Source organism: Jaculus jaculus, chromosome 5, assembly GCF_020740685.1.
Source record: "Jaculus jaculus isolate mJacJac1 chromosome 5, mJacJac1.mat.Y.cur, whole genome shotgun sequence".
NCBI classification, from domain to species: domain Eukaryota; kingdom Metazoa; phylum Chordata; class Mammalia; order Rodentia; family Dipodidae; genus Jaculus; species Jaculus jaculus.
Window position 1 is genome coordinate 53894397 of NC_059106.1, and position 26342 is coordinate 53920738.

Sequence of the window (26342 nt, forward strand, 5' to 3'; positions counted from 1 at the left end):
GACTATAAGCAGCACCATTTTTGCATGTTCTAAGAAATATTATACAATTTAAATTTTGTATTATTATAATCTAATTCTTTTGGTGTGTCTACAAAAACAGCAGAATATAATGCTACTCTCACTTTTGGTTAGAGAAACTTTTCAGATGGTGGTGTTTACTTTCTGCTGTTTTTAAATCTATTTCACAAAAGTAGTAGTTTTTCTTGTCTTTAGCATTTTGGCTCCTTTTACTCCTCTCAGTTCTAACTTGAGCTGATTACAATGGTAGAAAAGGACCATCACAATGTGAAAAATAAGCTGAAAGTCCCCACTCAATGAGACCTTGGTATACTCCAGCTCCACAGTTCTACCATTGTAACATCTGTAACTCAGTAGGATGAAAGCTGACATTAAGGAAGGTGTATCAGGGGTTGGAGAGATGGCTTAGTGGTTAAGCGCTTGCCTGTGAAGCCTAAGGACCCCGGGTTTGAGGCTTGATTCCCCAGTACCCACATAAGCCAGTTGCACAAGGTGGCAGGCACATGCATTTGGAGTATGTTCGCAGTGTCTGGAGGCCCTGATGTGCCCATTCTCTCTCTCTCTCTCTCTCTCTCTCTTCTGTCTATGCCTCTTTCTCTCTCTGTCTATCGCTCTAAAAATAAACATACAAAAAAATTAAAAATAAAAGGAAAATCAGGCTGAAGTACCCACAGAAAGTCAGATGCACAGTGGAGCACGTGTCAGGAGGTCTTGGCATGCCCATTCTTTCTCTCCTTATTATCTCTCTCTGCTTTAAAACAAGTAAACAAAAATATTTTAAAAAACAAAAACAGGGGCTGGAGAGATGGCTTAGCGGTTAAGCGCTTGCCTGTGAAGCCTAAGGTCCCCGGTCCGAGGCTCGGTTCCCCAGGTCCCACGTTAGCCAGATGCACAAGGGGGCGCACGCGTCTGGAGTTCGTTTGCAGAGGCTGGAAGCCCTGGCGCGCCCATTCTCTCTCTCTCTCTCTCTCTGTCTTTCTCTCTGTCGCTCTCAAATAAATAAATTAAAAAAAAATAAAAAACAGAAAGGTGGATTGCTGTGAGTTAAGAGTCTACCTTGAGGACTTCTGGCTAAGATGGTGACCGCCTAGCTGCCCTGCAAATCCCGGGGAAGAAAAGATACATGGAGATCCTAAGGAGAGAGCCACCCCATCATACCTCAAAAGGGCCCCAGCTGAAACTAAGGAAAATTGGCGAAACAAGCAAGGGTGCTGTTTTCCTGATGAACCGGATACCAGCACAAGGGGGAAGGAGACCAACACAGAGAAAAATCAACTCCTACCAAATCAGAGAGCCAGAGACTCAGAAGCCCCCAACACCTTATCACTGAAGCAGACCAAAAATAAACCCAACATGGCTCAGGGAAAATTTGTGGAAGAGGGGGCGGAAAGAATGTCAGAGCCACATGTTGGGTAATGATATACAGAGACGTTTATCATACCAATAACTGTGGGCTAACCCCACAATGCATGACCCATATACCTCAACAAGGAGGGGCCAATGGGGAGGGGGTAGGTCAAGGATGAGCCTAATAATGGTACCAAACTGACTGTACTTGCACAATAGAAAACTAATTTAAAAAAAAAAAAAAAACAGAGTCTACCTTGAGACTACATAGTGAAATCCAGATCAGCCTGAGCTAGAGCAAGACTCTACCTTAAAAAAAGAAAGAGAGCTAGGCATGGTGGTGCATGCCTTTAATCCCAGCACTTGGGAGGCAGAGGCAGGAGGATCATGGTGAGTTTGAGGTCACCCTGAGACTACATAGTGAATTCCAGGTCAGCTGCGCTACAGCAAGATACTGCCTCAAAAAAAAGAAAGAAAAGAAAGATTATATAGTTTCCTTTGACACACTCATATAAATAAATACTCCATGTTGAGGTGAGTAGTGGGGATAAAAGAGATAATGAAGTCAGGTGAGGTGGTGGTGCAACCTTTAATAACAGCACTAGGGAGGAAGAGTTAGGAGGAGACCCATGAGTCAAGGCTGCCCTAAGACTACATGGTGAATTCCAGACTAGCCTGGGCTACAGCGAGACCCTACCTCAAACTCCTCAACTCCCCCGCCCAAAAAAAGAGAGTGGGAGAAAGAGACTAGCCTGGGCTAGAGCGAGACCCTACCTCAAACTCCTCAACCCCCCCCCCCAAAAAAAAGAGAGTAGGAGAAAGAGATAAGAAATGACATAGTCAAGCTGGTCGTGGTGGCACACACCTTTAATCCCAGCACTCAGAAGGCAGAGGTAGGAGGATCACTGTGAGTTTGAGGCCACCCTGGGACTACAAAGTGAATTCCAGGTCAGCCTGAGCTAGAGTAAGACCCTACCTTAAAAAACCAAAAAAATAAATAAAATAATAATAATAGTAATAAAATGGCAAAGTCATACTTGAACTGGGATGAATAATAATTAAACTACTGGACAAATGAAAAGAATTCCCCATTTCAGAAAGATTAAAAACATCTCTTACGGTTTTTCTCTCTCTCTTGGCTGGAGGGGGCTGCTGCTGCGTAGGCACTATGATAGGTGCTGACTGATACACGGGCTGACTTGGGTAAAAAGGCGTTCCTAAAGAATCAGAACAAAACAAGAAGCTTTTGGTTATTTTGTTAAACAATGGAAGACTATCAATGGTACTGTGTCTCTGGGCAACCCCTTTTATTTATTTATTTATTTATTTCATTTATTTATTTGAGAACAACAAACAGGCAGAAAAAGAGGCAGAGAGAGAGAGAGAGAGAGAGAGAGAGAGAATGTGCACGCCAGGGGCCTCAGACACTGCAAACAAACACCAGATGCATGTGCCACCTTGCGCATCTGGCTTACATGGGTCCTGGGGAATCGAGCCTCAAACCAGGGTCCTTAGGCTTCACAGGCAAGCACTTAACTGCTAAGCCATCTCTCCAGCCCTGGGCAACCCCTTTTAAAAATTAAAAAAAAAAAAACAGGCCGGGTGTGGTGACACACATCTTTAATCATATTGCTCAGGAAGCAGACACAGGAGGATTACTGTGAATTTGAGGCCACCCTGGAACTACCAAGAATTCTGAGTTCTGGGACAGCTTGGGCTAGAGTGAGACCCTACCTCGGGTGGGGGTTCAGGGAGTAAGCCACTAAGGAGTTAAGATTGTCCTTGAACAAGTTCTTACTCTGACTGGTCCGAAATGCAGATTCTTTTTGCCTCCTGAGTGCTGCCAGTACAGACATGAGCCACTAGACCTGACTGGCATTCTTAACCTCTTCTCATAGCTCTTCTCCAGGCAATAAGGTGGTCAAGAAGTTATTCCTAAAATAAGTATGCCTTCAACAGTCATAAAAATCTAATACACAATTAACCAAGTACCCAGTTCCTGCACTGTGACAGAAGTGTTACCTTGTTTATTTGTTTTTTATTTTAGAGACACAGAGAGAAATGACACACCAGGGCCTCAGCCACTGCAATCATGGGCATGTGTGACCTTGAGTTTGCCTCACTTTTTGTGCATCTGGCTTACATGGGATCTGGAGAGTCAACCATGGGTCCTTAGGCTTCAGAGGCAAATGCCTTAACTGCTGAGCCATCTCCCTAGTCCAGAGTTATGTTTTATTGATTTATTTATTTTTTGGAGAGAGAGAGAGAGAGAGAGAGAGAGAGAGAGAGAGAAATTGGTATGCCAGGGCCTCAATGCCACAATCAAACTCCAGCTACTTGCGCCATCTAGTGGGCAAGTGCAACCCTGAGTTCAGCCTTACCTTTCAGTATCTAGCTAACATAGGATCTGGACGGTAGAACATGGGTCCTTATGCTTCACAAGCAGGTCCTTAACTTCTAAGCCATCTCTCCAGCTTCCCAGTTATCAGTTCAGATTGCAGGCTGCAGACATAGCTCAGCAGTTAAGGCATTTGCCTGCAAAGTCTAAGGACGTGAGTTTGATTTCCTAGTACCCACATGAAGACAAGAGGCTTAAGGTGGCCCATGGGTCCGTTTTCTCATTTGCAGTGTTTAGAGGCCCTGACGTAGCCCTCCTCTCTCTACCTCTTTCTCAGGTAAACAAACAATATACATATACACACACACAGTTTCTTTTAAAGCACAGATTGGGCTGTAATGCTACTTTCTTTCTTTTCTTTTTTTTTTTTTTTTTTTTGATTTTTCGAGGTAGGGTCTCACTCTGGCTCAGGCTGACCTGGAATTCACTAGGTAGTCTCAGGGTGGCCTTGAACTCTTGGCAATCCTCCTACCTCTGCCTCCTGAGTGCTGGGATTAAAGGCGTGCACCGCCACGCCTGGCTCTATGTAATGCTACTTTCACCAAGACTTTCTTAATTGTGGGACCCACAACTTGCCACAGTAATTTGCAACCAAATGCTTACGCGAGCTGGACATGGTGGCACATGCCTTTAATCCCAGCAATCAGGAGGCAGAGGTAGGAGGATCACTGTGAGTTGGAGACCAGTCTGAGACTACAGAGTGAGTTCCAGTTCGTCTTGGGCTAGAGCAACACCCTACCTTGAAAAAACAAAATTAAAAAAATGTGGCTGAAGAGATGGCTTAGAAATTTAGACAATTGCCTACAAAACCAAAAGACCCATGTTCGATTCCCCAGGACCCACGTAAGCCAGAGGCACAAGGTGGCACATGCACCTGGAGTTTGTTTGCAGTGGCTGGGGTCCCTGGTGCATCTATTCTCTCTCTCTCAAATAAATAAAAATTACCAAAAAATTTTTTTAAGACAAACTAAGATTTGCCAAAGTAGAAAACCAATGGAGGGCTGGAGAGATGGCTCAGTGGTTAAGGCTCTTCTCTGCAAAGCCTAATGACCTGGGTTCAATTCCCCAGTACCCATGTAATGCCAGATGCACAAAGTGTCACATGCATCTAGAGTCCATTTGCAGTGGCTGGAGGCCCTGGTGTGCCCATTTTCAATGACTGTCAATCTTCTATCTCTCTCTGCTTGCAAATAAATAAAAAAAATATTTTTTAAAAAAAGAACAAAGAAAGAGAAAGAAAAACCATGGAGTGCAACAAGAAGAAATGAAAAATACATGCTGGTAAGCAATACAGGTAAAATTCTTGGTACTAAATGAAGTAATGTTGGCCCTATTGTCAGTATCACCAAATCACCATAATCCCTACATCCAACATAATAATCAAGTGGAAATTCTTGGAAGCAATATGATTTGCAATGCCAGGACTCTGCAGATATCTAAGAGGGCTAGTGAATCAGATTTAGAAAAGAATAAAGCAAAAGATATTCTGAGGCTTTCAGAAATTCAATGTTAATAAAAACAAAACCCTTAAGAGGTCCTCTAATAAACTAAACTATTAAGAAAGCAAAGCTCACCAGGTGTGATAATGCAGGCTTTTAATCCTAGCACATGAGAGGCAAAGGTAGGAGAATGGTTATGAGATCAAAGCCAGCCAGAGACTACATAGTGAATTTCTGGTCAGCCCTGGCTACAGCAAGACACCACCTCAAACACCCCCTCAAAAAAAAAAAAAAAAAAAAAAAAAAAAAGCCAGCAGAAGGTCAAATGAGCAATTCTAAACTACCTATTATGTCATCAGTTCCCAAACTTGTAAAATAAACCCTAAACTGGTTTCAAATGCTGCTAGGCAAGCATCATCATCAGTCCCCTGCCATGTTTGTCAAGCTATGTGAAAGAAAATCCTAAAGGTGAGCTATCTCACTTTAACACAAGGAGATTCCTCACAGAAACATGTTTGAGTCAGCAGCAAAGGCTGCTATTACATCACACACATCCAGCAAGCAGTTGCCAAATAAACTCTGGCAGAACAGCTAATGTCAACAGAGTGGGGTTAATCCCAGTTAAGAAAACATTAGTCTTCTCAGTGGTGGGTCCTAGCAAAGAAGGAAATCTGCCACACCAAGGAATAGTTTTATTTTATAAATATACACACACACACACATAATTTTATTTTATTTATTTACTTAGTGGAGAGGGAGGGAGAAGGGGAGACAGAGAGAGAGAGAAAAAAAAATGGGCATGCCGGAGCTTCTAGCCATTGCAAATGAACTCCAGATGCATGTGCAACCTTACCTGGGTACTGGGGAATCAAACCTGGGTCTTTAGGCCTCACAGGAAAGCACCTTAGCTACTAAGCCATCTCTCTCTAGCCCCATAAAATAAATTTATCATTTATGTGGATACACACACGTGTAAGTGGGCACATATGAATGTGGAGGCCGGAGTGGTGATATCCTTGGCGGGGGGGTGGAGCATGGGAAATGAATACAGCAACTTTTCTTACCACTACTAATGAACTCCACATGCATCTACTTAGTACATCTGGCTTTTCCTGGGGAACTGAACTCAGGCCAACAGGTTTTGCATGCAAGTACCTTGATCCACTGAGTCATCTCCCCAGCCCCCTAGTCCACTCTTTTTGAAACTGTGTCACAGGGATCCTCCTGTCTCTGCTTCACTAGCACTAGCACTGAGGTTGTACATTCATGCTATTGTACCTAGCTATTTTTATATGGGTTCTGGAGACTTAGCTAGGTCCTCATGCTTGCAAAGCAAGCATTTTACCAACTGAGCCATCTCCCTAGTCCTACAAACCAATCCAAATTCTGATACAATCAAGGACACTTATGAACATTCATTCCATCAAAAATGAGGACATGTGGAAGCCGGGCATGGTGGCACACACCTTTAATCCCAGCACTCAGGGAGGCAGAGGGAGGAGGATCACTATAAGTTTGAGGACACCCTGAGACTACAGATAAATTCTAGGTCAGCCTGAGCTAGAGTGAGACCATATCTTGAAAACAAAACAAAACAAACAAACAAAAAAACATTTGGAAAAAAAAAACATTTGGGCTGAAGAAGTTGCACAGCAGTTAAAGGCACTTGTATGCAAAGCCTGATGACCTGTGTTTAATTCACCAGTACCCACATAAAGTCAGATGCACAAAGTTGTGATGATTCTGAAGCTCATTTGGAGTGGTAGGACGACATGGTATACCCATTCATTCTCATTCTCTCTGCCTCCCTCCCTCTTTAAATTAATAAATAAATTAAATATTTTTTTAAATGAAGCTGGGTGTGGTAGTGGTGCATGCCTTAAATTCCAGTACTCCAGAGGCATAAGTAGGAGGACTGCCATGAGTTTGAGGTTATCCTAGGACTACAGAGTAAATTCCAGGTTAGCTGGGCTATAGCAAGACCTTACCTTGAAAAAGGGGGATGATATTTATCACTTCTAATACATGGAATGAGGTAATCTGCTTAGATAAGGAGGATAGATCAACTATAGCTTAAGGACCACATCCACCCTAACATCAATTATTGTGTATACAGATGTCTTTTGGCAAACCTGCTACTTAACTGTGTTTCTTCCATACTGGGCAGACTATAGTACCTACAACAGAGATCAGGCAGCCTTCAGGCCTGAGGTCTTTATGATCCAGTCCATCAGAGGAAAACTGCTCATTTCTTACCCTGAGACTACATAGTGAATTCCAGGTCAGCCTGGGCTACAGTGAGACGCTACTTCAAAAAAACAAAAAAGAAAAAAAAGGTGAGGGCAGAGCTGGAGAGATGGCTAAGCAGTAAACGCAATTGCCTATGAAACCTAAGACCCAGATTCAATTCCCCAGTACCCACATAAATCAGACACGCATGGTGGTGTATTCACTTGGAGTCCTTTGCAGTGGCTAGAGGTCTAAGCGTGCCCATTTCTCCCCCACCACAGATAGATAGACAGACAGACAGACAGACAGACAGATAGATAGATAGATTAAAAAAGATTTTTTAAAACTGAGGATAATGCCAGGCGTGGTGGCACACGCCTTTAATCCCAGCACTCGGGAGGCAGGGGTAGGAGGATTGCCATGAGTTCGAGGCCAGCCTGAGACTACATAGTGAATTCCAGGTCAGCCTGGGCCAGAGCGAAACCCTACCTCAAAACAAAACAACAACAACAACAAAAAAAAATGGAGGATAAATGTTAGGAATAAAAACAACAAAGGACAGAAGAACAGCTATGTTTACGACACCACTAAAGCCTAACAGTGTGTGTGACAATGAGCTGGTAGCAGAGATAAGAAATCTGACATATGGGCGCTTTCCAACAGGATGACCAGCTCCTTCCAAAGGTGCCATGAACTAAATACATCCCTATAATACCTTCTCTTCTAAGCCACTCCTTAACAGCACAAACCAGTCTGCAAGATGTTATTTCAAAATCCTTCAAACCTCTAAGTGTCAATGTCTAAACTGACCCAGCAAAGCATAAAATAAACACAACCTAATAGGAACCATTTGACTTTTTCTACTTACCATAAGCATTGGGGAAGTCCCCAGGTCCTGGTCCAGGATAAAAAGGACCGGGTCCTGGTGGTTGAACAGGATACTGTTGTGGGGGCCCAACATAAGGAGGGCCACCATGACGATACTAGAAGAAAGAAAACAACACAGTTGCATATAACATGAGGGCAGCTTACCACGGAAAATACAGCACTATGGGTGTGAGACAGAGAACACTTAAATGAAGAGCTATGATTAGCACATGCCCAATGCTTGCTTGCCATGAAGCCCAAAAAGAAGAAAGAGAAGGGACTTCTGTGGTAAAGCCATCCAATGCACCAGCATACAAGTAGCTATTTGCTCACTATAAAATGACTTAGAGCTGGTGGTTTTCAGAGATCCTAAATGATAATACATGAAAAGTGTGATCAGTGAGTCCACTTCAGAGCAGCTGGTTGTGCAGAATGGATGGGAAATGTTAAGAGATAAACAATTTCTCTACTAATTTAGGAAGTTTTAACAAATGTACAAACATCTCATAATTTATGAAAGGTAACAAGCTGGCTAGACTTACAACCAATGAAAACATTCATATGTCACCAAAATCTAATACATGCAATCATCCCCTCCCTCTGCTAAGAATCTGGGTTAATGCTCACTGTATTGCTGGAGCATCTGGGCCTGAGGGATACCTTACCTGTGGTATACAGTACTGAGGACCCTGGGGTACAGGGTATGGCATGGGAAGATGGTTAACCATCATGATGTGCTGATTGGCCTGATACACAGCGGTGGGAGTCTGGGCACCAGGACGAATGGAAGGACTGCTGTTCGGGATGGTGGCTCTGGGAGGCTGTATTTGAGGCCTCTGGAAAAACTGGGGTGGGGAGGAAAAAATTGATTTTTTTTTACAAAGGGTAACTAATAAATTGTACTATCTTGAGTCTTCTTTTTCCCCACTAATGAAAAGTCATCAACTTGAATACAAACAATCTCCATGAAGAGAGTTCTAAGAAGCTGCTTAGTGACTAGGTTCACAAACTATTCCACACTAAGTCAATTTCTGGCCCGTGTCTTCACACATTTAAAACACAACAGAGCTGTCTCAGTGCTTAGGCCTCAGCCATTTATACTATAAGTCATGCACTAATTATTAAATTTAAAATATGTAATAAATGTAACAAAACAACTAACAAGTATTTCTCTAAATTTCTTCATTCTAAGAAGCTCTGACTCTTTCATAAAGAACAGGTAGCTCAATGCTGACTCATTAAAAATAAAAAGCATTCCCCAATAGACTACCAGAAGTCATTAGTAAGATATGAACAAGAAATATCACAACACAAGCATTTTGAACCCAGTCTAGTCAGATTCTATAAGGTTCTATCAGTTCTATAAGGCTGTCACATACTAAACCAAGCCTTGCCAAGAAGGTGGCACAGCCCATTCTAAAGTGAACCCAAGTTTGCTTTCAAGAACACTGTAATAAAGTGGAGACTCTGGACAGGCTTAAGAAGGACCTCAGATGGCAGAATTCCTCTCTCTAATGCAGCCATTGACTGCAGTTACTTATGGCTCTTGCTGCAAGTTTGAGAGCCTCCGAGCAACATACCAACAGTGTCTTTCCAATATGATGTATTTATTCTTTGGAAAACAATGGCATTGTAATAATAACGAGAAGACAGGGTAATAAAGAGGCCATGCAGAACCAGTAGTTTGTTACCTGGATAGGTCTGAATCCTCCCTTCAATTATGAAGCAAGAAAGCAGCAGGAAACAGAAAGAAAGCCAATGGAAAAGCTTACAGATCAGTAGGAAGGAGCAGAACATAGCATGCAGCTCAACAAAAATATCTTTCAACTTAGTAATAGAAGGAAGAAGACTAGAAAACTCAGAATGACAATTCTTCACATGAACACTTGAGCCCATAGGGAACTGAAGTTCTAATTCTATGTCATTGACTTAAACCCAGTGGCCAAAGTCCTAATCATAGACACAAGTTTTAACTGTTTCCAAGAACACGTCTGTTCATCACAGCTGAATGTCCTTTTATCTAAGGTCTAGTAATATTAGCTTCTCTATGATCTATTCTCCATCTTCAATAGAAGTATAATTTGCTATTTTATAACTTCCAAAAGTCTTAAAAAATAAACTTTTCTATATACATTAAGACTTTTCACCATAGAAACCTGCTTTTCTTCAGCTAATCATTTGGGCATATAAAAAGTCAGATACAGCTCTAAAACAGAGGCCTAAAATAATCTTCAAAATGCAATGAAGCTGGGCATGGTGGCACACACCTTTAATCCTAGCACTGGGGAGGCTGAGGTAGGAGAATTGCCATGAGTTTAAGGTCAGTCTAGGCTAGAGAGTGAGAGGCCCTACCTCAAAACAAACAAACTTGTTCTAGCTCCAAGCTTTCCTTACTGTTTCTTGTTTCACAGTTCTGCTGCCAACCCAATGAAGACAAGCTTTGAGCTCTGGTCCACTTGGATGGGTGGGTAGGTATGTGTGTAACTTTTCATGGTATGCCTAAGTGGGAAAATTGCAATCTGGTACCCAAGTCTCACCCCATTCAGTCTTCATACCCCAGAGCAAAGAAAGCCCCAAAGAGGTTATACCACAAAAAAAACAACAGACAGAAAGCTACAATAGGAGAATGGAACAAATGAGAGTTAAGGGGAGGGACCAAAGGAGGATGAGATGGAGATGAGAAAGAACAGAAAGCAGCAGTGAAACTCCAGAAGCCCAGGCTGGCAAAAAAATCTGCTCATTCTCCCTGATAAAGCTATGGGGACAGGCCCCATGTCTGTCAGCTTCAAACCGGAAGACTGTAGTAGGAAGTCTCCTATGGCTTGCCTGTACTTCTCTCTATTACATGGCAGATACAATCTACTTTATGTAAATGTGAGTTGCAAACATATTTTTAGAATGAACTAAACACTTTTATAATGTAGTTCATATATTAGTAGGCACAAGCCTCCCAATAAGCAAACCTCAAGGAGGGGATCCATTCACCCTCTTAACTGGTCAAACAACTCCAGATGTCAGGTGCACGGCCAGAAAGGTCTGTACTGTGCACTCCACACCCATCAACTCAAGGGGGCAGGCAAGACAAGACAAGTAACAAACAGATACAGGTGATAATTGACTTTAGTTATAGTGTAATCAAATCAACATGTTATGGGTAAGTGAAAAAAAACAAAAAATTAAACTGCTTATTTCTATAGAGTAAGAAAAAGTGATAGGGAATAAGCTTTCCTACAGTTTAAACACCTTAAGGTAAGTGCTGTTTGACCATCATTTTGCAACCATCCTGATGGAATTCTTAACCAGTCCTTCCAGAACTAAGGTTAATATCTTTTTAAAAAATATGTTATTATTTTATTTGACAGAGAAGGAGAGAGGTAGGGAGGTAGATACAGAGAGAAAGAGAGGGAGAGAGGGAGAGAGAGAGAACGAGAATGGGCGTGCCAGGGCATCCAGCCACTGCAAACGAACTCCAGACGCATGCGCCCCCTTGTGCATCTGGCTAACGTGGGTCCTGGGGAATCGAACCTAGGTTCTTTGGCTTTGCAGGCAAATGCCTTAACTGCTAAGCCATCCCACCAGCCCCCTAAGGTAAGGTAAGGTATCTTAATTAAGAGGGTCTGCATAGTAGACATAATGAAATCAAAAGTTTCTGGAGGTGGCAAGATGATTCAGCAGTTAAAGGCATTTGCTTGCAAAGCATGACGATCTGGGTTCCATTCCCCAGCACCCAACATAAAGCCACAATCATGAAGTGATGCATGCATCTGGATTTCTCTAGAGAAGTTTTATCTATCTCAATCTCTCTCCTGCCTTCCCTGTTTGTAAATATATTTTTTTAATTTTCCATGATTATAAAAAAATATCCCATGGCAATTCTCTCCCTCCCCCACTGATACTTTCCCCTTTGAAATTCCATTCTCCATCATATTACCTCCCCATCTCAATCATTGTACTTACATATATACAATATCAACCTATTAAGTACCCTCTTCCCTTCCTTTCTCTTCCCTTTATATCTTTTTAACTTACTGGCCTCTGCTACTAAGTATTTTCCTTCTCAGCAAATATTTTTTAAAAAAGAAATCAATACTTTCTAATGAAACTCCCAATATTAACATAAGAAATTCAAAAAATACAAATCGTGTGGTTATACTGATACAAAATAATTTGTATTTTATTTATTTGCAAGGAGAGAGAGAGAGAGAGAGAAGAGAAGAGAAGAGAAGAGAAGAGAAGAGAAGAGAAGAGAAGAGAAGAGAAGAGAAGAGAAGAGAAGAGAAGACAGAAAGAATGGGCCCACCAAGGCCTCCATCCACTGCAAACAAACTCTGAATGCATGTACTTTGTGCATCTGGCTTTATGTGGGTACTGGGGAATTGAACTTGAGTCGTTATGCTTCATAGGCAAGCACCTAAATCACTGAGCCAGCCATCTCGCCAGACCCCCTCCCTCCCTTCTTTTTTGAGGTAAAGTCTCCATCCTAGCCCAAGCTGACCTGGAACTCACTCTGTAGCCCCAGGTTGACCTTGAGCTAACCGTGATTGTTCCACCTCAGCCTCTTGAACACTGGGACTGAAGGTGTACGCCACCACACCCAACCTGATGTAAAGAATCATACACACTGGGCTGGAGAGATGGCTTAGCGGTTAAACACTTGCCTGTGAAGCCTAAGGACCCTGGTTCAAGGCTCGATTCCCCAGGACCCACGTTCGCCAGATGCACAAGGGGGCACACACATCTGGAGTTCGTTTGCAGTGGCTGGAGGCCCTGACGCACCCATTCTCTCTATCTCTGCCTCTTTTTCTCTCTGTCTGTTGCTCTAAAATAAATAAAATAACAACAAAAAAATTTTTAAAAAAAGAATCATACACACTAAGATTTCAACTTTGGGCTGGAGAGATTGGCCTGGGTTCAATTCCCAAGTACCCATGTAAAGCCATATGCAGTGGCAAGAAAACTGGTACCACCATACTCTTTCTTTCTCTTGTCTCTCTTTCAAGTAAATAAAATATTTTTTATTTTAATTAAGTGGGCTGGACAGATTAAGGCACTTGCCTACAAAGCCAAAGGACCCAGGTTCAATTCCCTAGTACTCATATAAAGCCAGATACACAAGGTTGTACATGTATCTGGAGTTCATCTGCAGTGGCTAGAGGCCATGGTGTGTCCATTTTCTCTATATCTGTGTCTCTATCCCTTTTTCTCAAATAATTTTTTTTAAATAAATAAATATCTCAAATAAATATTTTTAAAAAATATTAAATATTAAATATAGCCGGGCGTGGTGGTGCACGCCTTTAATCCCAGCACTCTGGAGGCAGAGGTAGGAGGATTGTTCAAGGCCACCCTGAGACTACATAATGAATTCGAGGTCAGCCTGAGCCAGAGTGCGACCTTACCTTGAAAAACCAAAAAAAAACAAAAAAGGAGCCGGGCGTGGTGGCGCACGCCTTTAATCCCAGCACTCGGGAGGCAGAGGTAGGAGGATCGCCGAGAGTTTGAGGCCACCCTGAGACTCCATGGTGAATTCCAGGTCAGCCTGAGCCAGAGTGAGACCCTACCTCGAAAAACCAAAAAAAAAAAAAAAAAAAAAAAAAAAAAAAACACCTTAAGAAGTATGTAAGGTTTTTTTTTTTTTTTTTTTTTCATTGATGACAAAAATACCTGACAGGCTAGGCATGGTGGCACATGTCTTTAGTCTGAGCACTCAGGAAGCCAAAGTTGGAGGACTGTCATGAGTTCGAGGCCATCCTGAGACTATATAGTAAATTCCAGGTCAGCCTGGACTAGAGTGAGACACGACCTCAAAAAACCAAGATTAATTTACTTTAAACAAAGCAGCTCAGCCAATAAGGCACCTGCTTGCAAAGCTAATGGTCTGGGTTTGATTCCCAAGTACCTATGTAAAGCCAGATACATAAAGTGGCGCATGCATCTAGAGTTTGTCTGTAGTGGCAAGAGACCTGACATGCTCATTCTCAAAAAGATTTCAATTTTGAAACTAAGTAACAATGTACTTATTTCAGCACATTAAGTAACACAGACACATTTTACACAGAAGGTGCTGGCTACCAGACAGTGTCCTATAGCTTCATATACATACATTACATCATCATGACAGCAAATGTCTAAGGCAAGTACTACTACTGACAGGAAGATCCATTCAGAAGAACAGGAAGGTTCTAGATCTGTTGTTTATTGTATACACTACCTCTCACAAAATGTAATGTACCCATATTTTTACAGAGCATGGTCAATCATGAGAAATTTTTTTTTTCTTTCCAAGGTAGGATCTCTCTCTGGCCAGGCTGACCTGGAATTCACTATGTCGTCTCAGGGTGACCTCAAATTTATGGTGATTCTCCTACCTCTGCCTCCCAAGTGCTGGGATTAAAGGCGTGCGCCACCACGACCAGCATGACTATGTGTACACCAGCACACCTGGCTGAAATATATTCTTTATAAAGGCAAAAAAGTTATGGTGGGTCCTTTATCTAATATGTTAATATGCGGCACATCCCAATCATAACGGACAGCTGACTACTTCACAAAATTTATGTTAACTATTCAAAAAATTTACTTTTGGGCTGAAGAGATGGCTTAGCAGTTAAGGCACTTACCTGCAAAGCCTAAAGACCAATGTCCAACTCCTCAGATCCCACGTAAACTAGACACACAAGGTGACACATGTGCAAGGTGGTGTAAGCATCTGGTTCAATCACAGTGAATATCAGCCCTGGCATAGCAATTTTCTCTCTTTCTCTCTCTCTCTCATAAAAAAGATTCTTCTTCCTACTAAGTTAGGTAACTCAAATTTCTTTATATCCATTTATATCTTTGCCATTCTAAGAACTCCTTTTGTGCAACTTCATTATAGTAACACTGTTTACAAGGAGAGAGACTATTCAGAACTTGTTCATTCTTAAAAGTATAGCACCCTACACACACACACACACACACACACACACACACACAGATTATCTAGAGGACCAGAAAAACTGGTGGTTAGAAATATAAGGAAGGGAAGCAGAGTTTCTTCCTAAGTATTCAATAGCACAAGACTTATAAAGAACTTGGGCAGCTGAAAACACAGTAACATAGGGTCCTGACACTGCAAATATCTTCCTTTAACTAGCTTCCAAATTTTTAACCTGTGCCATCAATCCAATCATTCAACATCTATCTTAAAACTGCAGTGAAGGTCAGCCTGAGCTAGAGTAAAACCCTACCTTGAAAAAACAAAAAACAAAAACTACAGTCAAGTCAAATCCTTAGTTGTCTGAAGAATATCGCCACTCCAAATATTCCTATAATTGTTTTCTACCCAAGCCACCTTCCCCACTACATGTCCTACCATCCCTCCAGCCACAAAGAAACTACCTGGCCAGCTTCTATTTGGAATTAACTATGTGGTCTTTCTATTCTATTTCTATTTTCTATTCTCTCTCACTAAGCAGAGAAGCAAACAGTAGCATCCAGATGGAATCAGCCCAGAATGTATTTGAAAATCACTCAAAAATTGTTGCTCAAACAAGAGAGAGCTTTTGTAGGCAGCTTCACATTGCTGGGATGGACATCCACAACAGACAGATGTTAGGGAAGAAGGTGTTCATTTCAAGCTCACAGATCCAGGGGGAGCTCCATCAGGGGTGGAAGAAGCCACTGCCATGCATTTAAGCAGACAGAAAGAGAAACCACACCAGCCAGCAAACACTATAAACCAGCAAGCAGCAGGGACCCAAAGATCTAGGGTACATTTAAAACAAAGACTGAGGGGCAGTCAGGCATGGTGGTATGCGCCTTTAATTCCAGCACGTGGGAGGCAGAGGTAGGAGGATCGCTATGAGTTTGAGGCCAGTTTGAGACTATATAGTGAATTAAAGGTCAGCCCGGACTAGAGTGAGACACTACCTCAAAAAACAAAACAACAGGGCTAGAGAGATGGCTTAGCGGTTAAGCGCTTGCCTGTGAAGCCTAAGGACCCCGGTTCCAGGCTCGGTTCCCCAGGTCCCACGTTAGCCAGATGCACAAGGGGGCGCACGCGTCTGGAGTTCGTTTGCAGAGGCTGGAAGCCCTGGCACGCCCATTCTCTCTCTCTCCCTCTATCTGTCTTTCTCTCTGTGTCTGTCGCTCTCAAATAAATAAATAAAAAAATTTAAAAAAAAACAACAACAACAACAACAAAAGACTGAGGGACTACAAAGATGGCTCTGTGGGTAAAAATGCTTGCTCTGCAAGCATGAGTTCCATTGCTAGATCCTCAGTATACATGTGAAAAGCAGGGTGTGTGCTTATATGACTGGGATTACAGCAGTACAGTGGGAGTGGAGGTAGAGATAGAAGGGTCTCTGGGGTTCACTGACCAGCCAATCTGGCTGAAAAACAGCAATTCTAAGAACAGTGAGAGACTGTCAAGGATAAAGTAGAAGGAGGCTAAGAAGGACACCTGACATTCTCCTTTGACCTCCACATGTGATATGCACACATCTGAATACATACAAATGCATAACAAACACACCAATGTGGTAAGTATACTTGGCCTGGAAGGGGACAGGCTAGGTTATTTCACTTTGCTACAAGTCAGAAATGTAAGAAGTGTCTGGCCTTTTCTTACCCCTTCCACCCCTTTTCAAGAAGGGCCTTCTTGGAAGGTTAGGATTTCTAGGAAAACTGCTCTTTCCCAGAAAACCTGACCCCAGATATTTGTGGTGTAGACTAGACTGACTAGTTCATCCACCTAGACTATCTAGGAAGCTCACATTAAAGACCTCAACCTGGGGGCTGGAGAGATGGCTCAGTGATTAAAGGTTCTTGCTTGCAAAGCCTAATGGCCTGGTTCAATTTCCCAGGACCCACATAAAGCCAGATGCACAAAGTGGCACATGCATGTGGAGTTCATTTGCAGTGCCAAGAGGTGGTCCCCATTCTTATCGCTCTCTCCCTATACAAATAAATAATTTTTTTTTTTTTTGTTTTTTGAGGTAGGGTCTCACTCTGGTCCAGGCTGACCTGGAATTAACTCTGTCATCTCAGGGTGGCCTTGAACTCATGGCAATCCTCCTACCTCTGCCTCCCGAGTGCTGGGATTAAAGGCGTGCGCCACCACGCCCGGCCAAATAAATAATTTTTTTTAAAAGACCCCCAACCTACGTCTCAAGTTAGGTTTTTCTGATTTCTAGAAGTCCTTTCTTGCCCACTTGGGCAAGAAATATGCTTGCCTTCCTTCCTTTTCTTACATTCTCCTACAATTGAATAAAATATACCTGTGGCAATGGGAACTTAACCTAGGGCTTTGTACATGCTAAGTAAGCACTCCACCACTGAGCTATAGTCTGGGCTAATTTAATAAAATCTTTCTAAATCGTATCCTCTGGTCTGTGAATTTCAATTCCTTGAATTTATAAGACAAAAATCTGGAGGCCACTGACTCAGTGAGAGCTTTGCCTAAGCGTTGAGTCTTCCAGGGCCTTAAACTCCTGAATTACTGACCACCCAAGAGCCAAGACAAAAGTCCAATGATCTCAAAACCACCCCAAAATTCTCATATTACTTTCTTCTTTAGAAAGTCTAAAGCACCTTTGCGAAGTAGTGCTATGGTTTCTCTGACAAGTTAACATGAGGGACAAGCAGTGGTGAGTCTACACAATGGGGTATCAACATCCAGGTACCAACTTGATATTTCATTTACAATTTATAATGAAAAGTTGCTAGTTCTAATTTCTTTTCTTTAGCTTTCTTTCCCTACCTCCTCTCCTCCTCCCCTCCCCTCCCCTCTCCTTCCTTCCTTATTGTAGCTACCTGCCTGTGATCTTTGTTTCACTAATAATCAGAATTCAAAAAGTCTAGAATTGAGCTGTCTGTACACAAGCCATATTTGATGATTCAGTCTATCATCTCAAGTGCTCAGGAACCACAATGTGGCCAGTAGCTACAGTAGTGTACCATGCAGAAAGCAAAACATTTCTATCACCACAGCAAGTTCCAATATTGCTGCCCTTAAACTGTGTCAGATGCAGGGGAAAGCCTGAGCACCCTCTGGGAATGATATCTGTTCTGTCTGTTCATCTGGATGTAAGCATCCTTGAGGGACACTGCATTCCCTGCTTAAAAAGAGCTGGGACAAAGGAAAGGACATGCTGCATCACCACTAAAGGAAACTGATATCAGTCTGCGAATTAATTGTTAGAATGTGCCGAGCACTTTAATCCACAAAATGACCACAGCAAACAGGGTTATCATCATCACATCACAAGAGTGTATCAGTTATGAATAAATTTCAACCATTTTGCAGATAGAAAAGCTGAGGCCCAAGGGTGAACCACAGAGAAGGTAAAAATGAGTTTTTACCTTTACTATCATCCAGCACTATCACTTCACAGCATTTTCTTCATTATCTATGCTACCATTCCTTTGGAAACAGTTACCAGATAAAACTGCCTGGTGCTGTCCACCAAGCAAAGTTCTGGTTATAATACCAATCCGATGCCTATTCTGGCATATTACTCACACCCATTAAATTTGCTAGTGCTAGCCTGACTGGCTCCACAGCCAAATCTCAAGAATTGATGTATTTCATTTCTCCAACAGTAAGAAACTGCCTTCACCCTTGCAAACATATCTCAACCAGAAATGAAGAGCTTCACAAATTCTTCAAAGTTGTCATGAAAAATCAATATACTGAGCTGAAAAGATGGCTCAGTGCTTAAGGTGCTTGCCTGTGAAGCCAAAGGACTCAGGGTCAATTCCCCAGGAACCATATAAGCCAGATGCATAAGGTGACACATGCATCTGGAGTTCATTTGCAGTGGCTGGAAGTCCTGGCATGCCCATTCTCTCCCTCTCTCTCAAAAAAATAAATAAAAACAAAAATGCAGTGCCTGCCACCAGGCAGCACATTCCTTGATGGTATATATGTAAAGTCCTATAAAGCTTCTTGGACCCGTTAACCTCCAACTGCTCTGAATTATGGCACTATATTATGCAGCAGTTGTGAACACACTATAAGCACAGACCACACCACAAACTGCAAAATAATCTGGTACTATGAACACTTTCAAATAAATACTCTCTAATCTCTCTCATAACAAAAAGACACTTGGTAATCAAAATATAACTGACACTTGATCTCTACTGCGAAACTTAAAAGTAAACGAGGATAGGAACCTAAGAAACTTTAAAAGACTTTCATTCATTTATTTATTGCAGAGAGAGAGAGAGAGAGAGAGAGAGAGAGAGAGAGAAAGAATATGAATGAGAATGGGCGCGCCAGGGGCCTCTACCACTGCAAATGAACTCCAGATATAAACACCCCTTTGTGCATCTGGCTTCACATGGGTAGTAAGTAGAGAATCAGACCCAGGCTGTCATGCTTTGCAAGCAAGTACTTTAACCACCAAACCATTTCCTCAGTACCTAAGCAACTTTAAAGCAGAGCTACACAAGTTTCAATGACAAAACACATGAAATAGTACAAGACAGAAACTAAATCACACCAAGTGGATGTTTAATTCTGAGTGTATGATCTGTATACTCCGTTTCCAATTCCATGGGATTTGCAAACACAAATGAAAATATTGATAACAGATTTCTTTCAAAGAATTTATTTGGGGTAGAGAGATGGCTTAGTGGTTAAGGTACTTGCCTGTGAAACCTAAGGATCCAGGTTCAATTGCTCAGGATCCAAATAAGCCAGATGCACATGGTGGCACATGCATTTTGAGTTTGTTTGCAGTGGCTACAGGCCCTAGCATACCATTCTCTCTCTCATGCTAATAAATAAATCAAATCAAATATGAGAAAAAGTTATTTGCAAGGGGAGAGAGAATGAAAATGGGTGTGCCAGGGACTCTTGTTACTGCAAATGACCTCCAGACATATGTGCCACTTTATACATCTGGATTTATATGACTACTGGGGAATTCAATGTGAGGTGTCAGACTTTGAAAGCAAGTAGCTTTAACTGCTGAGCCATCTCTACAGCCTAAGTTGACAGATTTCTAAGGCTGAGCATTTTTTATATAAAATGTCTCAGCATATCCTTTTATATTTGAAGAAAATTATAATTCTAAAATGTCTTCAGGTTGTAAAAAGAAAGAACAGAAAATGCTTTAACAATCTAAAGGATCTCTGTAAAGCAGAAATGTAGAAAGATGGGGCTGACATACTCCCACTGGAGTAAAATAATTGTCGTCATCCCCCTCCCTCTCCACCCCTCCTGCTCCTCCTCCTTCTCCTCTTCTTCTTCTTTTGGACCTTTTTGTTTTTGTTTTGAGGTAGGGTTCTACTCTAGCCTAGGCTGACCTGGAACTCACACTGTAGGCACAGACTGGCCTCAAACTTAAAGTGATCCTACCTCAGCCTCCTGAGTGTTGGAATTAAAAGTTGTGCACCACCATGCCTGGTATGATTTCACCTTTTTATGGACAACTTCCACATATATAAGGCAATATACCATGATGAGCATAGCAGTAATAACTTAGAGGAACCAGAGCAAACAAAAGTAAATCCAAGAAACATAGCTAATACAAGTTTATTGCCTCTATTAAGAACAAGTAAAATGTCCGCCATTTAAAATCCTGTGATATCTCAGAAGCCGTAGATTGTTGCTAGAAAATTTTCAGTGCCAGGGATGGGATACCTTCCAGTGAGTTGTTGGCCAGGGAGGTCCCTGATGCCCCCAAAACATTACAGGCCATTGTAGAGGCCGTTAGTTTCCCACCAGAAATAGATGGTAAGACCCTACTGCTGAAGACTGCACATACTTGGGCTGCAAGGCCACTGAGAAATCCTACTGGATCTGAGCTGATAACCTCCTCCATGTAGACCAGCTGACAGAAAGCTGGAAGAAGCCATTCTGCATGCAGTTCAATGGGAGAAAGAGAAATCACCAGTGAAGATACTCAACAGTGGACACTGCAAGCCTTATAATTGGCCAGCCAGGCCAAATGAGCCAATGGGTGCAATAGTGGCACGTCTGTCATTGTGGAAACCAACTGCCCTCTAATTGGACTGGAGTCCTGCTCCATGGGAAGGAATACATCCCTGATATTGAAAACTTAACACAGGGTGGTCATGAGCCCTAGGGGTGTAACATCTGCTGTTGTCTGGCTAAATGTATAGACTATGCTTATCAAACTGCCCAGTAAGCACTTCTATTAATGTTTATACCCTTATATTAATGCTACTCTCACTTTTGGTAGAGAATCTTCTCTTTTCAGATGGCAGTGACCTTGGGACGACTCAGAAGGTATCATGGTGATGGAAAGAAATGGCCTCAGTGCTCAGTATTGCAGGGTCTAATGCAGAAGAGGTGGCAGAAAGAATGTCAGAGCCAAAGGAAGGGTAGGACTCCATACAGCATGCTCCCTCCAGACACAAAATGGCCTGGATATCCATGGCCTCACAGTGCCTGACACTACCTGCACAAGACCATCATAAGAGGAGGAAAAGATCATGACATCAAAATTAAGAGAGAGACTGATTGAGATGGTGTTGCAGTCTGGGTCGCATTGCTGTTAGAAATCACCCAACCAAGAGCAGCCAGCTTCTGGGAAAAAAGAGATTTATTTTGGCTTACAGGCTCGAGGGGAAGCTCCACGATGGCAGGGGAAAACGATGGCATGAGCAGAGGGTGGACATCACCCCCTGGCCAACATAAGATGGACCACAGCAACAGGAAGGTGTGCCAAACACTGGCATGGGGAAACTGGCTATAAAGCCCTTAAGCCCGCCCCCAACAATACACTCCCTCCAGGAGGCATTAATTCCCAAATATCCATCAGCTGGGAACCTAGCATTCAGAACACCTAAGTTTATGGGGGACACCTGAATCAAACCACCACAGATGGGGAGCAAGTATGATGGAGAGTGGAGTTTCAAAGGGGAAAGTGGGGGGAGGGAGGGTATTACCACAGGGTATTTTTAATAATCATGGAAGAGGTTAATAAAAATTTAGAAGAAATAAAAATCCTGTGATATGAGCCAGGTGTGGTGACGCATGCTTTTAATCCCACACTTGGGAAGCAGCGGTAGGAGGATTGCCATGAGTTGGAAGCCAGCCTTAGATTATATAGTGAATTCCAGGTCAACCTAGGCTACAGTGAGACCTTATCTCAAACAAACAAAATCTTGTGATATGATGCACTGACTAGATGCCTGATCTAGTACATTATTGGCATCCACAAAATAAGGTCAAGTACCTTCATTTTACAGAGAAAAAAATAATAAAGTCTCTAAATTACAATGGATTGTGTTCATTTCATAAGCAACTACTTCCAACTGTCTACCTAAAACACCATTAACAATTTTATTTGCAGTGTTTATAGAACTCAGCACCCACAAGACATTTCACACTTGCTGCTGGACTTTAGAGAAACATCAGAAAGTGTCAGCTGACAGCTTCCTTTGAAAAACAAGATCACACATGAGGATGTAAGTGATAAAAAAGTTAATCACTGATGAAAGCAAAGTGTGAATTCACCAGCCTCAAAGCAACTTTTGTTTTTTGCTTGTTGTTTTTGGCTATTTGAGAAAGGGTCCCACTATATAGCCAAAGGCTGGCCTCAAACTTGAGATCTTCCTGTCTCAGGCAAGTGACACACTGTCCAACTTCAAGGCTAACCAAAGCAACTAGCCATAGGTGAACAAAAACATTTAGATTTCAATGTGAAGGCTGAGGCACAACGAACCTAAAATGCCCAGGACATAGATGAATGGCCCAAAGGCTCATCTTTTCACGTGCATTCCTGCTTTCTGACATTATGCACATACCTATACCTTGTTGTGTAATATGAGCACCTGCTTCTATATGAATCTTTCAGGGGTTGGTTCTCTGCCTAACTTTAGATGTAAGGTAAAGCAGCTATGAAATAAAAAATTCAATCAGTAATTCTCAGATGGCATGGGGATTATGAACTGAAGTCTCCAGAAAGCAGTAGTGGCACCTATAGAATCTCACAAGCTGAATGGAATTTTAATAACTTCAATAAGTAAGTTTGGAATATTGTAAGTCCACAGCCAAATTCTCTTGGGCTCTATTGGTCCCCTTAATGGCTATTTAACATCCACCTCTGTATGTGATCTAATATCTTGTGGCTGTTAAGTAAATCATTTTGCATTGTATGAACAGATCCTCAGCTTCCGCCAACTTCAGAGCTAAGAATGTCATCAGACATCATCTGGGGACTACTAACAGAGATCTTCCCATTCTGCAGTAACCTGCCTACTTTACATTTTTTTAATTTAATTTTTATTTGAGAGAATTAGTGTGCCAGCACTTGCGCCACCTAGTGGGCATGTGCAACATAGCGCTTGCCTCACCTTTGCGCATCTAGTTTACATGGGACCTGGAGAGTTGAACAAGAGTCCTTATTCTTTGCAGGTAAGTGCGTTTACCACAAAGCCATCTCACTAGCCTTTTCCACCAATGCATTTGGAGAGTGCCTTAGCTTATGATTTTTTTTAGTTCTGTAACTATTAAAACTACATGAAATGTTAACACACTGGAATTTGAGGTAACCTGAATCTGTGTTCTGGAGCCATGGCCAATCAATTTGGCTCCACAATAAATCATCTTCTACTCCCTTTGAGGTGAGAGCTGTGTTTTTCCTGTTATCAATATCACCTTTTAGGAGGGCATCTTCAAGTAGATGGCATGGTTGTTCTCTAAAATTGTTTTCTAATTGTCACTGGGGAAACTGACTGGCAGTCAAAGGTTGCTGCAATTAGCAGGGTAGATTTTCATAACTGGTTAGTCTACCAAAAATGTCAATCTATACCTACTCCACAAAGCAATAAGCCAAACTGGCACCGTCTGGTTTGCTGTACACCATTCACAACACTGGTCCAGGTACCTCCTGCTCTGCAGCACACCATGAGCCCCAGTCTCTTCTGCCAGTTTCTCAACCTTTAACTTTTTCACCTCAGTGCTAATTTCCTTAATTTTTTTTTTAATACAAAGAACAGGGTCTCTCATATAGCCCAAGCAGGCCTTAAGCTCACAATCCCCCTGCCTCAACCTCGTGAATGTTGAAGTAATAGGCATGCAGCACCAAGCCTAGCTTCCACTTCCTTACTCAATTCTCTAAGGTTAGGATAAAAAGACGTAAGTGGTATTTGGACAGGAAACATAGCCAGTTGCCCAATTATCTGTATTCCAAAGTAAAGCTCTGCATTCACACTGCATTTTAGGAATTCAATTCCAAAAGTGATTGTAAGAAAGTATTTTTGGGCTGGAGAGATGGCTTAGCGGTTAAGCGCTTGCCTGTGAAGCCTAAGGACCCTGGTTCGAGGCTCAATTCCCCAGGACCCATGTTAGCCAGATGCACAAGGGGGTGCACGTGTCTGGAGTTCGTTTGCAATGGCTGGAAGCCCTGGCGCGCTCATATTCATTCCCTCTCTCTCTCTCTCTCTCTCTGTGTGTGTGTGTGTGTGTGTGTGTGTGTCTTTCTCTCTGTCACATTCAAATAAATAAATAAAAATGAACAAAAAAAAAGTTTTTTCTTGTTACTGAATGAATATAATATGCATATGTAGCTCTTTTTAAACAATGAAAATTCTATGTAATCTTATAAGCACTGCCCTACAACAGAAAGGATCAACCATCAACATTTTTCCAAACTGTATAAGAAAAAAACTAAAACCAATCTTTTCAGAGATGTCTAAAGTTTCCTTAATTGCTACAATTAAGGAAAAACAAATTATACCACATACCTTATGAGAAAGCATAGAAAACACCATTTCACTGCTTAAATACAATGTCTCAATGTCAAACCCACTGTTATTGAACCCAAGTGGAAGAAACACTAAACATTTAAATTTCTGTTATATTCAGTGAGAGCTCAAAGACAGGTGATTGTAATTTAGAAGATGAATCCATGCTAATAATACAGCTCTGGCTTCAAAATTCAGCCCTCATTTATTTTAGTAACCTATACTGCGAAAGAAAAACCAAGACACATGGCCAAATGCAATGCTAACTACTTTGACTAAACCTCCTTGAGAGAAAGAAAACATGCTTAAAAACAAACATAGACTGGAGAGATGGCTCAGCAGTTAAAGGCACTTGCTTGCAAAGCCTGGTAGCCTGGGTTTAAATTCCCAGTATTCATGGAAAGCCAGACACACAAAGGGGCATGTGCATGTGGAGTTCATTTGCAGTGGCAAGAGGCCCTAGTGTTCCTATTCCCTTTCTTTCTCATTCGTCTCCTTGCAAATAAATAAATATTAAAAAAAAAAAAAACATGTAGCTAGGGAGATGGCTCAGTAGATAAAGCACTTGCTGTGCAAGTGTGAATACTGAAGTTCTATTCCCCAGAACCCAGTAAAGCTAAGGTAGACACCTGTAATCCAAGCACACCTAAGGCAAGCAGGACAAAGGGAGACAAGGGCATCAGCTGGAAGCTTACTGGCAAGCTATCTTGCTAAACAGAGCCATATTAAGACCCTGCCTCAAATGAGGTGGAAGGAGAGGATCAAATGCTGAAAGTTGTCCTGACCTCCACATGTACACCCCACTGACACACATGAACACCAATGTAAATAAAGACACTAAACAATATTTTAACTCCAGAAGCTCAATAAAGCTTTTTCCTTTGTTTACTCCTCTCCAGGTAATCCACAAATTAAATCATTCACCCTAGGATCTCACCCTAGACCAGACTGACCTGGATTTCACTCTGTAGTTCTAGACTGGTTTCAAACTCATAGTGATCCTCCTACCTATATGTCTCCCAAGCTCTGGGATTTATTAAAGACACGCAGCATCATGCCCGGCTAAATCGTTCTTTTCACTCTACTTCTTGACCAGATATTCCCTGCTTTCTCAAAGACTATTTGGTTTGTTGACACTAAAATAATTTAAGCCTTTGCCTCTATGCTCCTGACTAAATTCTGTGTGTGTGCATGTGGTAAGCATGTGTAGGTACTGAAAGGCTCAAGAAGCCAGGAGCCTAGAAATACTATCACGCTCCAAAAGGAGCTTTAGTGGGCCCTGCATACCTCAAATTCCAGGCCCTACTCTCTGCTAGAAAGTAAAAAGTCACTCT

The 26342-nt window shown here is 42.0% G+C and overlaps 1 protein-coding gene across 29 annotated transcripts in view; it reads right to left on the reverse strand.

Annotated features, from left to right (window-relative positions):
• The window catches only part of Eif4g3 (eukaryotic translation initiation factor 4 gamma 3), a 312912-nt gene that overhangs the window by 164841 nt on the left and 121729 nt on the right, over nt 1-26342 (reverse strand). For 18 of the 29 annotated variants that reach the window (XM_045149125.1, XM_012948573.2, XM_045149124.1 and 15 more), the window contains 4 exons: nt 9990-10010; nt 8964-9143; nt 8300-8414; nt 2485-2582 (listed from right to left, as the gene is read on the reverse strand). In XM_045149125.1, coding sequence (XP_045005060.1) covers nt 2485-2582; nt 8300-8414; nt 8964-9143; nt 9990-10010 — 414 coding nt within the window. The remainder of the gene's footprint in view (nt 1-2484; nt 2583-8299; nt 8415-8963; nt 9144-9989; nt 10011-26342) is intronic. The other 11 variants (XM_045149123.1, XM_045149111.1, XM_045149105.1 and 8 more) reach the window with 1 other exon arrangement.